The sequence below is a fragment of the Barbus barbus genome, assembly GCF_936440315.1.
Source record: "Barbus barbus genome assembly, chromosome: 21".
In the NCBI taxonomy this organism is placed as follows: Eukaryota; Metazoa; Chordata; class Actinopteri; order Cypriniformes; family Cyprinidae; genus Barbus; species Barbus barbus.
Window position 1 is genome coordinate 15,091,523 of NC_136749.1, and position 17,422 is coordinate 15,108,944.

Below are 17,422 nucleotides of genomic sequence, written 5' to 3' on the forward strand. Positions count from 1 at the left end.
ACAAAGGCCCCAGCCTCACAAAGAGAAGAACTCGCTCCATACAAAAAGCAGCACCCACGGCCTGCATTAGGCACACACAGTACAAAAGACTCAAAAACGCCTCACACAAAACCCAAGAGCCCAAACCACACATTAAGAAACTGAAAACAATTAACAAAAACGCAAAATAAGTCAAACAATAAATAAAATTACATTTGTTAAAATTACATTAATAAAATAATAATTTGATAAAAATATAAATAAATTAAATATAAAAAGCATCAGAAAAAAACACTCCTATTTATGATGGCATAATACAAAAAATAAAATAATAAATGAAATTAAATTTAAATTTAAATATTAACAAAACAAAAAATTAATTACACAAGAAAAAAATTTATACAATAAAAAATGAAATTAAACAAGTAAATTTAACAACAAATTTAAGAATATAGCTGCGAGCAGCGATGACGGGCCCAAGCCGTCAGCATACGCCATCCCGGTGGCATCGATAAAACGGTGCCCAGCGAGCACAAGCATCACAGTAACCCTCTGGCAGTTTGGTTTTAAGGGATACGGCAATTAAAGGGTTATTCCAAACCATCAACTCTGTGAAACACACACACACAGAACAACATATAAAACTTTAAATTCTGTGAAAATATATTTTTCATTGGTAGTTGATGTTAGTTAATGCATTTACTAATGCTAACAAATGAGAAATTATTATAGTTACCAAAGGTTTTAATGATTTATAAGCATTTTTTAATGATTTATTTTTCCATTAACTAACATGAATAATTTATTCTAACACAAATGAATAAAGTAAAACATATATTGTTAATATTTAATGTTATTTGTGAATTAACCAATGTTAAAAACAACATTATTTAACTGTTGTTAATTTACATCATTAATAAATATATACCATTTAATGTTTATCAAAATCAATTCCAAAATGTGTTAATATATTATTACATTTTAAAGTTTTATCTTTTGAACATGACTATTTTTCTAATATTAAAAATATTTTGTTCATTGTAAGTTCATACTATCAATGAAGAATTAACATGCTGTAAAAAATATATTTTTCATTGTTAGTTCATGTTAATTAATGCATTCCCTACTGTTAACAAAAGAGACTTAATTATAAAGTGTTATCAAAACCTTTAATGCTTTATAAGCATTTTTTAAGGATTTTATTGAGAAGTTTAAACAGACCCTCTCTCTCTCTCTCTCTCTCTCTCTCTCCCCCTCCACACTCACTGAACTCACACAGTCAGTCACCCACCCAGTCACCCACCGCACACATTAGAAGCACAGAGACAGGAGAACTCTGATAGTTTTAATTTTCTGCTCTCCATAGTGTATTGTAAATTCATGAAATTAATCACATATCTCAGACTGTCTTGTTCTGTGTATGTAATTTTTTATGAAGTGTTTGGAAGCTGCTCTTTAAAGATAAAAAAAAAGTGTTCTTTTTTACTGTAACTTTAATAAATTGCCATTAAATCACCGTTCAAGATATCCTAAATCAGTCCGCAATGTAGCATCTTCAGTATCTTGGAAGCATGTGAAAAAATGTTTGGTGTGAATTTTTGGTTTCTGCTTGAAGGAGTATGAATTTGTTTACAGCCCGTTTAAAAAAAAAAAAAACACATAAAAAAAAAAAATAGCCGATTTCCTGTTGGTCGTAGCTAATGACTGTAAATTAGAAAGTTGTCCGGATTAATAAGAACAATTTATGTACCGAGTTTGGTGTCTGTAGCTATCATTATATATATATATATATATATATATATAATCATTAATAATTATATACCATTTAATGTTGATCAATATTAATTCCAAAATGTGTTTATATATTATTACATTTTAAAGTTTATCTTTTGAACATGACTAATTTTCTAACATTAAAAAGATTAATAAATGCTTTAAAAAAATTGTTCTTTGTTAGTTCATACTATCATGGAAGAATTAACATGCTGTAAAAATATATTTTTCATTGTTAGTTCACGTTAATTAATGCATTTCCTAATGTTAAGAATTGAGACCTTATTATAAAGTGTTATCAAAATCTTTAATGATTTATAAGCATTTTTTAAAGATTTAAAAAAACAGACCCTCTCTCTCTCTTTCTCTCTCTCACCCACTGGCTCAATCCACACAGTCACTCACACAGTCACTCACACCCCACCCCACCCCCACCCCTCACTCAGCTGCAGGCTGACAGGGATCTCTCACTCAGAAGCAGTCTAAGTCTAACTCTCTGATAGTTTTCAAATTTTCTCCTCTGCATAGTGTATTGTAAATTCATAAAATTAATCACATATCCTCAGACTGTATTGTTCTGTGTATGTAATTTTTTATGAAGTGTTTGGAAGCTGCTCTTAAAAGATTAAAAAAAAAAAAGAAATGATCTTTTTTACTGTAACTTTAATAAATTGCCATTAAATCATCGTTCAAGATATCCTAAATCCGTCCGCAATTTAGCATCTTCAGTATTTTGGCATCATGATAAAAAATGTTTGGTGTGATTTCCGTGTTTCTGCTTGGAGGAGTATTAATTTGTTTACAGCCCGTTTTTAAAAAAAACCCACATTAAAATAAATATAGCCGACTTCCTGTTGGTCGTAGCTAATGACTGTAAATTAGAAAGTTGTCCGGATTAATTAGAACAATTTATGTACCGAGTTTGGGGTCTGTAGCTAAAACTAACCCCCTCATTTTTGACAAAAGGTGGCGCTATAGAGTGGCTCTTCCACGCCCGTATATGAGCTTTTTCCAGTGTCTAACTATCATTAATACTCATATGTGTGTTGAGTTTCATGACATTCTAAACATGTTATCTGCCTCAAAATCACCAGAAACGAATTTTCAACTTTGACACATTGCCATGGCAACATAATTTTAGATATCAATCTTCCCTTCACAGTTTGACATCGGCCGTGTTTTGACATTATTCTGGTGAAGTTAAGTTAAGATTTTAAGTGAGTAAAAATAAGATGCTGAATTCAAAGCATTTTGAAAACGACACACTTCCTGCAGCCAGTTGGTGGCGCTATAACTTTCAGTCATAATAGTCACATCTATCCGATCGGCATCATACAAAGAACAAATCACTGAAGTTTGATCTACATCATACAATGTATGTGGACGTTATTAGGCATTTCCTGGGTCTCATTTTTCGCCATAACTTCATCGCCTCGCCACGGGCAAACCGTTCGACATATCAAAAATATCTTCGCAATTTAGCGTCCCCAATGTCCTGAGATCATGTTCACCGAGTTTGGTGGCAATCGTATGGAAATCCTCAGAGGAGTATATCAAATTCCAGAGCATGCGCTTTTTAAACAGCCCTGAATAGCCGACTTCCTGTTGGGCGGAGCCTAAGACATGCTGCGTGAAAGTTGTTCAGCTCAATGAGTTCTATATGTGTACCGAGTTTCATATGAATACGTGCAAGTATGTGTGAGCTATACATCAAGTTTTCTGACAATTTTCCAGGGGGCGCCGTAGAGCCCCTGTGCCACGCCCGGGTCCCAGCCTCAGCGGCGTCCTAATGGCCGCAGGTTCCAATGTGCGTGCCAATTTTCGAGAGTTTTCGGGCACGTTAAGGCCCCCAAAAGTGCCCGGATGATTGAAATAAAAAAAAAAAAAAAAAAAAAAAAAAAAAAAAAAAAAATAATAATCCTTAGAAGAACAATAGGGCCCTGCGCCTTACTGGCTTGGGCCCTAATAATAAAAATAAAGTATAAGACAAAAATACTAGTGCTGTCAAAAGGTTAATCACGATTAATCACATCCAAAACAAATGTTTTTGTTTACATAATGTGTGTGTGTGTGTGTGTGTGTGCTGTGTTTATTTATTATGTATATATAAATACACATACAGTAAATATTTTGAAAACATTTGCATGTATATATTTTTAATTTATATAATTTATATTATTTACAAATATATCTAATATATAAACAACTTTTTCTGATACATGCATATGTGTGTATTTATATATACATAATAAATATACACAGTACACACACATATTATGTACACAAAAACTTATTTTAGATGCAATTAATTGCGATTAATTGTTTGACAGCACTAGAAAAATACATAATACTAATGTTGTAATCCCAATAAAAAAATTAATTCTAAATGAATTTAATTAAATAAACTCAATTAAAATTTAAATGGAATAAATAAAAACTAGATAAAAACTAAAATGATTTAAAACAAAAATGAACAAACAAAAATATATAAATAAGATATAAGATATAAATACATACAATATACTACTATTCATCTTGTAATTACAATAAAAATATTATTATAAATGAAATTGACTAAAATAAGCTTCCATATAAATATCAATTTAATAAATAAATATTAAAAAGAGTAAAAAGAGTAAATATAAAACTAAAAATATAAATACTATGCGATAAAACAAATTAAATGCACACTATAAATAAAATACAGAAAATAAAGATTTTATTTAAAAAATAAATTAAAACCAAAAATAATAAACCAATGTAAAACTTATAATTAATAAAATAAATGAATAAATTAAATAAAAAAACATTATAAATTTGTAATAAATACATAAAATGTACACAAAATAAAATAAAAAATATTAAACAAAATAAAACAGTCTCTAACTCAATATCAGTCAGAAGCAGCTGGCTGAAGTGAAACACCAGGGCCACCATTAGCTGTCTGTAAACAGGAGGACGCACTTCAAGTACAAAACCCTTTTAAACGGCCCACACAATACTGAACAACAGCCGAGCCGTGGGGGAGGCAGAGCCAGGGTGGGTTCAAGGAGGACACATGTTGTGTAGCCATAGCTTCTCCCATGCCCCATGCAGAGAGTGAATTATCCACTTAATTTAGGATTACAGACAAGCAGCTACCGCTAGAACAATGAGACAGTCTGGTGCCGTCTTTTCAGATAACATTACAAAACGCATCAGGAGGGGCATCTTCAACACAAGTACAGCTGTCCCCTCATATACTCAAAAAGCAGGAGAGACATTGATGCATGAGTGTTGATGATCTCCTCATAATAGTGTGGCCAGATGAATGTAGAAATTTGTAAATATAATGGTTGCTACGCCCCACAAGAATCAGCAGAATTATTCATCACTAGGTTTCTAACAATGATAAAGATGCAGCAGGTGGTTACTTGAAGATTAGTAACTAAATGTATTAAAATGACAAGAGAAAGTAGAACTGCAGTGTAATTTTTCGTCTTTTTTTAAGTTTCAGTAAATTAAATAAAGATTACTGAAGTAGGTTTTACAATAAAATTTCAGTCTTTCCACTTTAAAATGTCATTTATTTGTTAAATTTGCAAGAAATTTCTGAGTGAAGTATTATAGCCATGATGCAGTGCATGTGCACCTAACATGTTGGGCTTTGATGCACATGATGTGAGCAACACAGGTTTAAGTCCGACCTGCGACATGTCCTGATCTGATTCCTCCTCTTTCCCCAAAAATTCTCTCTACTGCATTTCTCTGATTTAAATAAAATAAAATAAAATAAAATCTGTTTATTTCTTCAGGGGGGAAAAAAAAATTAAAAACTGCAACCTTAGGAAGGCTATATATAAGATATCGTCCTGTATATTCTAAGACAGATGTCTATAAAACTAATTTCAGAAAAAAAAAAAAAGAAAGTGCATTTGATCCCACAGTCTGAGCAAGATGATGGCAAAGCTGCCCACCATATGAGAAACGGTACAGGGAGCTCTGCAGGACATCTGTTCAGTGTGTGCCAGACACTAACCGCCAGACCTGCTTGATGAATAGGACCCAGTCATCATCAGCACTGCTTGTTTTGATTGCGTTCTGCTTCCACACAGAGAGGACAAATCTGTTTAATAACCGGAGAATCGTGCACTGCCGGTTTGACGAACTGAAACGGTTATCAAAACACGTCTATCAGAAGCACACACCTACCCCTGCGCGTGCACACACATGCTGTATCCCGTGAACACTTGGCTTCACCACAGTGAGCAAGAGAGCAGCACCATACCCAGCATTCCATGCATTCCGTTCAAGACCCTCCTACAGGTATCAGCTAACTCCAACAGCACATCACAAACAGAGAAAGAACAGACGCCCCACACACACCCCATATACAGTACAATAAGTAATTACAAGTCACCCACCCAAAAAATATGTACATTCAAATAGTAACATACATTCCAATGCACAAATGTTCATGCCTATATGCTGTAAATTTGCATACAAACCTAAAAGAGCCACACATACAAGATAAAAAAAACAATACACTAAATCTCTGTCTCTCTCACTCTCTGTATATATTATGTATATGTATATCGCCTGCTGATTTTGTACGTTTGCCCACTGACAAAAGAATGATCAATCTATAATTTTAATGGTAGGTTTGTTTGAACAGTGAGACAATAACAAAAAAAAAACAAAAAATCCAGAAAAATGAATTTAAAAAAAAGTTATAAATTGATTTGCATTTTAATGAGTCAAATAAGTATTTGACCCCTACACAAAACATGACTTAGAACTTGGTGGCAAAACCCTTGTTGGCAATCACAGAGGTCTGACATTTCTTGTAGTTGGCCACCAGGTTTGCACACATCTCAGGAGGAGGGATTTTGTCCCAATCCTCTCCAAGTCATTAAGGTTTCGAGACTGACGTTTGGCAACTCAAACCTTCAGCTCCCTCCACAGATTTTCTATGGGATTAAGGTCTGGAGACTGGCTAGGCCACTCCAGGACCTTAATGTGCTTCTTGTGCCACTCCTTTGTTGCCTTGGCCGTGTGTTTTGGGTCACTGTCATGCTGGAATACCTACCCACGACCCATTTTTAATGCCCTGTCTGGCTTCAATGCCCTGATAGTACATGGCCCCGTCCATCGTCCCTTTGATTCTGTGCTGTCGTCTTGTCCCCTTAGCAGAAAAACAGCCCAAAGCATAATGTTTCCACCTCCATGTTTGACGATGGGGATGGTGTTCTTGGGGTCATAGGCAGCATTCCTCCTCTTCCAAACACAGCGAGTTTAGTTGATGCCAAAGAGCTGGATTTTGGTCTCATCTGACCACAACACTTTCACCCAGTTCTCCTCTGAATCATTGGCAAACTTCAGACGGGCCTGTACATGTGCTTTCTTGAACAGGGGGACCTTGCGGGCGCTGCAGGATTTCAGTCCTTCACGGCGTAGTGTGTTGCCAATTGTTTTCTTGGTGACTATGGTCCCAGCTGCCTTGAGATCATTGACAAGATCCTCTTGTGTAGTTCTGGGCTGATTCCTCACCGTTCTCATGATTATTGAAACTCCACGAGGTGAGATCTTGCATGGAGCGTCCGAGGGAGATGGACAGTTATTTTGTGTTTCTTCCATTTGCAAATAATCGCTCCAGCTGTTGTCACCTTCTCATCAAGCTGCTTGGTGATGGTCTTGTAGCCCATTCCAGCCTTGTGTAGGTCTACAATCTTGTCCCTGACATCCTTGGACAGCTCTTTGGTCTTGGCCATGGTGGAGAGTTTGGAATCTGATTGATTGATTGCTTCTGAGGACAGGTGTCTTTTACGAACTGAGATTAGGAGCACTCTCTTAAATCTCAGTTTGTAACCTGTATAAAAGTCACCTTGGAGCCAGAAATTTTGCTGATTGATAGGGGATCAAATACTTATTTGACTCATTAAAATGTAAATCAATTTATAACTTTTTTGAAATGCATTTTTCTGGATTTTGTTGTTGTTATTCGGTCTCTCACTGTTCAAATAAACTTACCATTAAAATTATAGACTGATCGTTTCTTTGTCAGTGGGCAAACGTAAAAAATCAGCAGGGGATCAAATACATTTTTTCCCCACTGTACATACATATATATACATACACTACATACACCCACACACACCATGTATCATGTTATTACATAATTACATTAATCACAATTTAAAAAAAATATGAATTTAGTACAATAAAATTCTATTCAAAATGAAATTTAATAAATACTAATAAATTTAACACAAAATAAAATAAAAATTAATTTAATATAAAATAAAAAATTATTATAAAAACAATTAAATTAGAAAGAAAAAAAAACTAAAATGAAACTAAATTAAAAAGTATGAGATGAAACAAATGAAATGCATACATTAACATTTAAAGATAAAATACAGAAAATCTATACATTTTGTAAAAAAAAAATAAGCGAATGTTATATTCAATACCAAGCATACACACACACACACACACACACACACACACACACACACCTACCTATCCATATACGTAAACTACAGGCCAATTATGTTGAATGATATAAAATAAAACAGTTATATAAAGTCATTATTTGTCTATTCAGTGCTTTGGGTGCTTTTATCAGCAAATGATATAAGACATTTACATTTCACTAATAACTGTAAATATGTCATTCATATCAAACTTTTCCATTGATTTATTTTAATATATATATAATCAATCTAACAATCACTACAATAATGAACCAAAAATGAACCAAACCCACTTACATATATACTTACTGAAAAAAAGAAAAAAATATATAGGGGAGGAAAAAATAATTAGAAATGTACACACAAATCATGCAAACAAATAGACAAAACTCAAAATATGGTAATTTTATGATCCACACTATTCCCCAAATGTTCTCCCTTTAGGGTAAGTAAGCATGACGAGGGTGTTTCTCTCCACGACTGCACAGTGACAGTGATACTAACACCTGCTGACATCTCTTCCTCTCTCCCTCTCCTCACCGCTTCTTCCCCAGAGGGGCTCCCCTACCGATTCAGGCACTGAAAACTGTTGATTCTCTTCCTGCCATCCCTACATAATGTGCTTGCCTTCCTTCTGCTCATTCAGAATGGGCATAATGTCTTTTCCTTCTCAGCAGAGAGAGGGAAGGAAGACAGAAATTATGCAGGGAGGGTGGACTAACAGGACATTCTGCTGTGCCAGTGTGTGCACTACAAAATGAGAAATGGTGAATTGCAGAATAAAATATGAGTCAACAGCTTATCCGTGAATGTTTTGAGTCGACTTGAAATGTTGTTCGCAACCCATTTTTCTTCTGTGATTTCTGACAGCATTAAAATTAGGGTGAGACTTTGGAGAATCTAGCTATAGTCACTGTAGGAACGCTATTACACATCCGTCTTTCAAACCACACTAATAAGAACTGTTGTTAACATCAGATTGAGATTGGCTAACTAGGAAACAGACACCTAAATGATAGCTTGCTAAAACAACACCCAAAATGCTATTTGGCTCTTTGCTAATATTATTCAATAACCCACAAGGCCTCACTGAAATAAGAAAGAAGGGAAGAAGTCAGAGGAAGAATATGCTTTCAAGAAAAGAAATACTATTTTCTTTGGAAGAGATTAAGAAAATTGGATTAAGAAAACAGGGTCAATTTTGATTTCACGTTGTCTTTAAAGGGGTGATGCAGGAATCAGATAAGCAAATGGCTACTTTTTCCAAGTTGCAAGATAAAGCGTTGGATAAAATCAACACTATTGATAAAAATTAAGAAGTGGTTTGACAGAAAGATAAGAGTCTGAACCACAAATCAACACACACCCATTATACACACATTGCTACCCTTCGGTCAACCACATAGATACACAATTGGCTCTTCATAAACTATATGAATGCAAAGCTAAAAAACACTCATATAAACATGACAGCTAGAGGTCCACTAGGTTTGTTCACAAACAAAAGATTGAATCAATTACATTAGGACACTATTGTCCTAAACATGCATTTTACAGTCTACACTCTGCTAGCATACAGATATATTGTGGCAGTATAACAACAGCTAATGAAATAGTGATATGATTTGCTTTTTGGTAATGAATAACCAAGTAAACAGATAACTCTAAATGCTGGACTATTGTTTGGTTTATGATTAACCTTTTCACTACTACTTCACAGAAATTGGTGAACTTGTAAATGATTATTGGCCAATTAGTTTTCATAATAAAAATAACAAAAGCAATTCTTTGCTATTTTTTTTTATTTGTTATATAAATAGAAATGACTCCACAGTAGAAAATATGCAATAAATTCTTTCTTTGAACGGTTTGTTAAATCCATTCACTCGTATTTGAGCATGACAAACCTAATATATTTTATGCACTTAATTTTACAAGCATGTAGAGTACGTATTATAGGAAATACAAAAAGATAACTAAATTAAATTTAAAAAAGTAAAAAGTAACAACAGAAATGTTATGCAATATTATTAAACAGTAATTTATTCCTGTAATGGCAAAGCTTAATTTTCAGGAGACAATACTCCAGTATTCAGTGTCTTCTGTTAAATAATTTTATTTTGATTTGTTGAAGGAACATTTAAAAATAAAAAAAACACGGATTCAGTGGTAAAAACATTTATCAAGAACATCATTTATTTGAAACAGACATCACTGGTACAATGTAAACTGTCACTTCATTTTAATGCATTCTTGTTGAATGAAAGTATTACTGTCTTTAAAACAATATTACTGACTTCTGAATTGTAGTGTATAATTTAAATATGATTGTGCAGACGCAACTAGAACAACACATTAGAAAATAGGAATGAGTAGCCTAGTTGACGGTCCTGGAACGGTAGGAGAGAAATGTGTCGCCATTCCTCAGACAACACAAGCTGGCACAGACCTATGTAGGGTCTAGCTTAAACAGTATATCAGGCCACTTCTCTCCCTGTCGCTCAGATAAGACATGCCCATTAGCAGCAAAAGGAGGACACCACACAAGATCAAAGTCTCAAAGAGATAGAACATCCTATACATCCCACACAGGAAAGAGAGCTATGTGTGTGTGCATGTGTGCGTTTCCCTAGAGAAAGTAGCTTTTCCATTAAACAATTCTGCATGTGTAATATTGAGAGCCAAAACAATAAGATTTCCGGTCCACATTTGACGCCTCACAACAGGCGATGCTAGAAACGCAATATTTCCCAGACAGGCTAATACAATTGCACAAACCCCCAGTAAAAACCCCCATATCCCGCAGTAATTCGGTTTGCCCGTTGAAGTGTTGGCGCAGGTACTGAGTTGGAGGTATTTTCAAGAGGGCACCCTGAGGTTAAGTCCAGCGAAAAAGAACAAAACACTGTTTTCAGTTATGAATCCTCAACCACGGCTATATCCACCCCTGCATTCCTCATCGAACACTAACCGGTGTGAACAACTCCCCAACAATATGAGAAAAAAACCTGTCCTAGTGAAAATATGTATGCAGTCCAATTACCACATTCTGTGTCTTTATGCTTCAATAGCATTAGTGAGGTGAATCAGCTGCTTACTCTACATAATAAAATTGTTTTATATTCAGGCCTATAAAAGCACGAAGATTGCTTTTTTCAGGGCTCCAGATGGCAAAGAGACATAAATGCAACAAAAAATAAACATGTGACAATTTAGGAACTTTATGACTCATATCATCATGTGAGCTCCATTGATTTGTGAAATGACTCTTATGAACCAGTTGATGAATTAGTCAATAATATTTACAAACACCAAGCAATTTGAATCAGACTCACACAGTACCATCAGTTTACAAATGAACTGCAAAAATGTATTATATAAGGCAAATACAATGAGGATCACGGTCACTTAACAGTGACTAGAAGCTAAAGCAATAAGCTTAAGAGTTTCTGAACAACCATATTAAGCAGTTCTCTAATTTTGGCAACTAAAAAGTACATTAGCTCCTTAATGTTTCATTTTTTGAAAGACAATGGCTGTTTTGTCTTGGCACTGGTACACAATTTGCTTGCAAGTCGGCAAAAGACGCTGTGTGGCTCCAAAACTTCTTTAATAAATAACAACCTATTTCTTCGGACTCCAAGAAAATGAATTCACTTAAAAACTTCATTTTATCTTCCAAAAGACACATTCAGGCCACTGACTGGCATACAGACTGGCAACATACTCAGCCTCTAATAATCCAACGGGGGCATGGATGCACATGCAAGTGTGCACAAAACCAGGCATGCAAAGGATAGGGTACTGGTGAGTGATATTTATGTGGTCACGCTGAGAGAAGCGCTATTGGCCAATGTGGAGGTGTGAGATAATGGAGTGTATTTGCTGATAACATCTGTATGGTGGGTATTAGCCAAATATCCAGGCAAGGAGAAAATATGGAAACTCTCTCTTCGCCGTGTGCAGCGGGATGGCTGGGAAGCCGGCCCTGCACAATCACACAGAAAAATCTGAAACTCATAATATCACTAAATTATAATATTAAACAGGCAACAAAATATGACTTTCTCCAAGGTAGATTGAAAGGTTAGCCCATACCAGGTCTGGCCAAATTCCACCGCTCAAGACCCGTTTTATAAGATTATATCCGTTTCATGCTAAGTCCATAAACTTATATCGGCTGGGACTTCTACAAAGAAGCCGATTGGACCTCAGCGAATCGGGAACAAGCCATAGGACAGAGTCTGTCTGTAAAGTCCCTCTATGAACCTCCAAAATCTCTTCATGCCCACTGGGCCAGATGGCCTTTACAGTACAGACTGATAGGAAACCACTGAGGAAAGAGGAACATCTCCTGAAAGATGCACAGTTACAAACTGAGCAATTTCAAAAGTAAATTCAGTCACATATGTAAGCCAATGAAAATATTGCAATACAAAGAAAGGAAAATGTGCCATCAAAAAAAAAAAAAAAGAAAGTTACATGGGAATTAAAAGCAGAGACTATATCTAGCTCTGTGAGGGTATGTTTCTCTGAACATATTCCACAGTTACACAGCAGGAAAAAATGTGATAAGGACATAGTTGAGGTTGTCGAGTACAAAGTTGAGGAATATTTCCTGTTTTCGCAACATTTTGTTTTGATTTATGCAGCTTATCTATTTCTTAGGTCATCTACATTATCGGGAAATGCCCGTTTATGACAATGTGCTGCAGATTCCTGAAGGTTACGGGCAGACGCTGGGCAGCACTGACAAAAACAAACCTGAAGTAAATATAGTTCCATTCATATGGATAATTATACAATTCGCTATGATGCATTAAGCTATACAGTCAACCACATAATAACCAGTAAGCGAGGAAAAGCAGCAGGGAGTTCACTTTCTTACTTCCCTTTGAATGCGAGCCTGAGTGTGATTATTTCTGAGTAGGTTTGTTGATTACAGTTCACAGGTTCTCGTAGCTAATGATTTATAGAAGTAGTAGGGAGATATCCGAAAATTGTGGAAGTCCTCGCAAAGAGACGTGCTTAGGGGTCCAATCACGGCAGCCCTGATTGAGCAAAATTACAGTTGATCCTCAAGCCTTAATTTAAATTTGCATGCGCATGGGTGCGTCCGCCCCCGTGCTGCCTGAGAGGTCCAAACCCACCTCTTGCTGTTGAAATGATGAGAAAATATACTACGCTGTATTTGGGGTGAGTGTATGGGGGGTTGATGTGCTTGTATGCATGAATTAACACTCATGCAATCACACAATCCACCATTACGCACAAACGCAAATTATTCAAAGTTCCTCGGGTATTAATTGATGGTTTATTTCAAAATGAGCAATTAAAAAAAATACTGTTTTTGCATCCCGTTCGGAAACATGTAGCCGTGAGAGGTAAAAGGGAGGTGTTGAGAAAGAGGCACTTGGAATTTCAAGAGTATTAGAAATGTGTTCAAACTTGTTGAGTAAGTGACACACACACGAGAGATGAACACACAGATATGAAAAGCTGAATTTGGAAAATGTAGAGGTTTTATATCACTGATGTACTTAAAACCTTTGCCTTTCGAGCTTGTGCCTATATGGACCAGTTCCCCCCAAAATGAAGCTTTTGTCACCTCCCTCATGTCGTTCCAAACCTGTAAAACTTTCTTTCATGGAGATATTCCGGAGAATGCACTGTTCATACAGGTTTGGAATGACAAAAGTGTGTGAAGTTTCATTTTTATGTGAAAAAGGTCTGACTGTCAGAAATCTCCACTGTATGTTCACACTCAGCCGTTGCATCAGGTTTCAAACTTTCAGGTTAAGATCGTAAGAAAACATGAGGAAATAAAGGGGTGAGCTGAGAGAGCGTGACAGATAAGAGCGAAGCACGCGGTATAAGCTTTATCCACCTGGCAGGCCATCTAAAACATCAGCTGATAAACGAAAAGCAACAAGTTTCTCACAGCAGTTCACAGCTCAGTTACAACTGAAAGGCTGGAGTGGAGATTAAGGAGGAGGGAATATATATATATATATATATATATATATATATATATATATATATAAATCACACAGTTAGACAGAAACCTAAAAGTCTTTCTCCCACTCTTTCCAAAGTATTGATGTGATGAAATACTGCAAGCTAAACATGACTACCTTCCAGCACTCATGTCTCCAAAAACAGAGCTTCATTAATCTGGTTACATTACACTATTTGGTGTAAACAGCAAATCAATGCCTGTGCAACGTGTTCATTGTTTGCAGCACTGGAGAACTTTGAAGCAAAGGAGTTGACGTTTAGTCTGCAGATGCCTTTGTCTAAATCTGTTAATAAACCACATCACTGCATAACAAGACTAAACACGACTACACTGAATGCAAGTGCAGATCTGTGTACGTGTTAGCATGCAAAAAATCAGTGAGCCCACAAGCTAAGAGCAAATTAATCTCTCATCTCTATATTATAAATAATAAACTGAAAGCCAAACAACAAATTAGTAAAACCTTAAAAAGCCATCTTTCTCTGATGAGAAATTAATGATCTATGACCAAACAACTAGTTTCAAGCATTTTAACGATTCGTGTGTCACTACATGAGGCCTGTTGCTGAAACGAGTCCATATGGATGGCTTCCCGTGTCCGAGGCGTTCCGAGAGGGGCGGAGCACAGCTGGCCCTCCAGGCTGTCCTAAACTAAACAGCCAATCCAGACCGAGATAACACCTGGAGTGGCAGGTGAGCGTGCCATCATTCTGACAAATGACACAGAGCAAGACAGAGGACAGATCTGTGGCACTACAGGAAGAGAGCTGATATGCACACATCATTAACATTGATTTGTTTAATTAGTGCTACGTTCAGCACTAATTGATCAAACCTAGAGAAATTGTTCAGCAGACTGTAAGGAGCGGAAGGGCATTGGATTTTATAGCATATAGTGGATTCGCCCATTCAACAGATACAAAAGCTCTGACCCCTGATCCCAATTAATGAAATTGGAACACAGATACACAAGATAATTACTAACTGCTGCGTTTCACACCGAAGCTGTTTGTTTATCTTTTGTTTTGATCCTCTTTGTTTGTTTTCCGCAGTCTCATCCTGCAAACATCCATATAATGGACATTCTTAGATTCTGGATCTAATTTGCAGCATTCCAAATGTTAAGTATTATTTATACTATTTTGTTAAGTATTATTTTTATACTGTTATTTATATACTATTTTAGTATTTATTAATATTTTGAATTAGCTTATAGTTTTATATTAATTTTTCTTTTTAGGTTTAGTAATTATGTGCTTTTGTAAATTTTAGTTTTTTTTCTATTTTATTTTGCTTTTATATAATTTTTTGTTTTAGTAATTTAAAATAAACATTTTATTTTTCCAACTTATTTTTCAATGTAGTTGCAACATTTCAATGGGGTTTTTTTTTAAGACTTATTCCAATTAATGAAAAATCTTTTAATTAGTTTTAGTTAACAATAGGAACACTGGAATTCACACACTGCATGTTTTCATCCATATTAAAACTAAATATGTTAAGTATGCATAAAGTATGAATACAATCTGAATTTACTACATCTGACCTACAAAGTAAAGTCGTGACGTATTGTCAACGTGACGTATTGTCGTGACAACATCAGCTGCATTACTGTTTCCTGTCATTAACAAATATGACATTCCTCTCATATGGCCTCATGGAATAAAAAAAAAGCTAATTTAATTATGCGTAATGATTTCTAAATGCTGTGTAATCAAAACTACTAATTATTTGATATACTGCTTCCCACATAACATATAATAGGGAAGTAGCCATGCTTTATGCTGCAGCCTTTATCTTCTGTGACTTTGTAAAATACCTTCAGCACTAACTGAAAATCTATATAAATAAAACATTGTTATTATTGGTTGCATGATCATGTGATTTAAAAATGGCAGCGCCCATAAGGTGACAACCCGCCCCATGTACATTAAAAAAGCAGTTTTTCTTAATTTTCTTCTAATGTGAGTGCACATCCTTTACATAATACTTATGAAAACACTAGTATTTTTTTCTTTATATACAAAACTTCAATTATCAGAAATGACTGAGTGTACCTTTAAGGATAAATAGATCAGAGTTTAACTGGTGGAAACAGTGAGGCATGGGAGGACACGTTACCACACTTAAACCCTTTAATAGGTGCAGGTGTGTTTTAGGTTGCAGTCATGAAGCAACACAAATCTGGGAGCGTTTTTGGGCTTAGTCACTTCACATTCACTGGGCTGAGATCCTGAAGAGCTCCGCGTGCTGAATTACGCACAGGGAACGCAACCGCAATCCAGCATAATAAGGTTAATTGGAAACAGTCAGCACGATGAGTATGAATTAAAAGTAATCGTGATCTTACCGTGTATTTGTAGAGTTCCAGTATACAACGTGTCTCTTTGCTGTCGTTGACATAACGTGTATAAATAGAGCCAGGACTCTCATCATAGCGCAAACTCCAGAGCACCTTGGCACATTCATGACTGAAGTCGACCAGCTCTTGTGGGCGGCTGATAGAAGTTTAAACTGAGGTGAGACTCAGTTTTGAGTCAAAACCAGTTGTAGAACTTTACTAGACTAGAGGAGAAACGCAGGAAACTTTAGGAAATCTAAACGCATTTACCAGAGGCATGTTCTGCTTACTAAATGCAACAAGAGGTTACATACTTAAGTTTGTAAAGATGCTGACGTGTGAGGCAAGTTCATAAAGATTCCTTGCGACGTTTAGTATTTCCTTGTGAAGATTTGATAAGTATTCCACTTTACTCTGACATGAAAATAACTTGTTTTCCTTCAAATGTAAATCCAGTGTTGGTTTATATGGTCCAAGTTTGACAACAACTCCAAAGTTCTCATGAAAGGAAAAGAAAATTGTTTGTAGTAGCAGGACGCGCTCAATCACGGCCGCTGACAGTGATTAGGAGTGACTGGAGTGCGTTTCTGGGCAGGGCGGAGGACACGGGGGCGTGTCGTTAAAACTTTGAACCAATCAATGATATAGGGGTGGAGCCAACATTCCATAGTTTTTGAAGGTGTGCTGCACAGTGACCTGACAGCTCCCCTTTCACTGAATGTGTGACAAAAGTTTTCAAGTAAGTTTTTTTTCCTCGAACTTTTGGCTCGTGCGATCGTTTTTGTTCAGATTTAACATATGTTGCACTGCTGTAACATATAAAGCGTTAGTAAAGCGTTTTAAAAATTGTGGTGA

At 35.7% G+C, this 17,422-nt stretch overlaps 1 protein-coding gene across 2 annotated transcripts in view; it reads right to left on the reverse strand.

Annotated features, from left to right (window-relative positions):
• LOC306886855 (ephrin-A4-like) overlaps nucleotides 1-17,148 on the reverse strand; it is a 51,592-nt gene extending 34,444 nt beyond the window's left edge. The window contains exons 1-2 of one of the 2 annotated variants that reach the window (XM_079444188.1): nucleotides 16,882-17,139; nucleotides 16,577-16,791 (exon numbers count right to left, since the gene is read on the reverse strand). In XM_079444188.1, coding sequence (XP_079300314.1) covers nucleotides 16,577-16,695 — 119 coding nt within the window. In that variant the 5' untranslated portion in view covers nucleotides 16,696-16,791; nucleotides 16,882-17,139. Of the gene's footprint in view, nucleotides 1-16,576 lie in introns of both variants that reach the window. The other variant, XM_079444187.1, reaches the window with a different exon arrangement.
• Nucleotides 17,149-17,422: the final 274 nt, after the last annotated feature.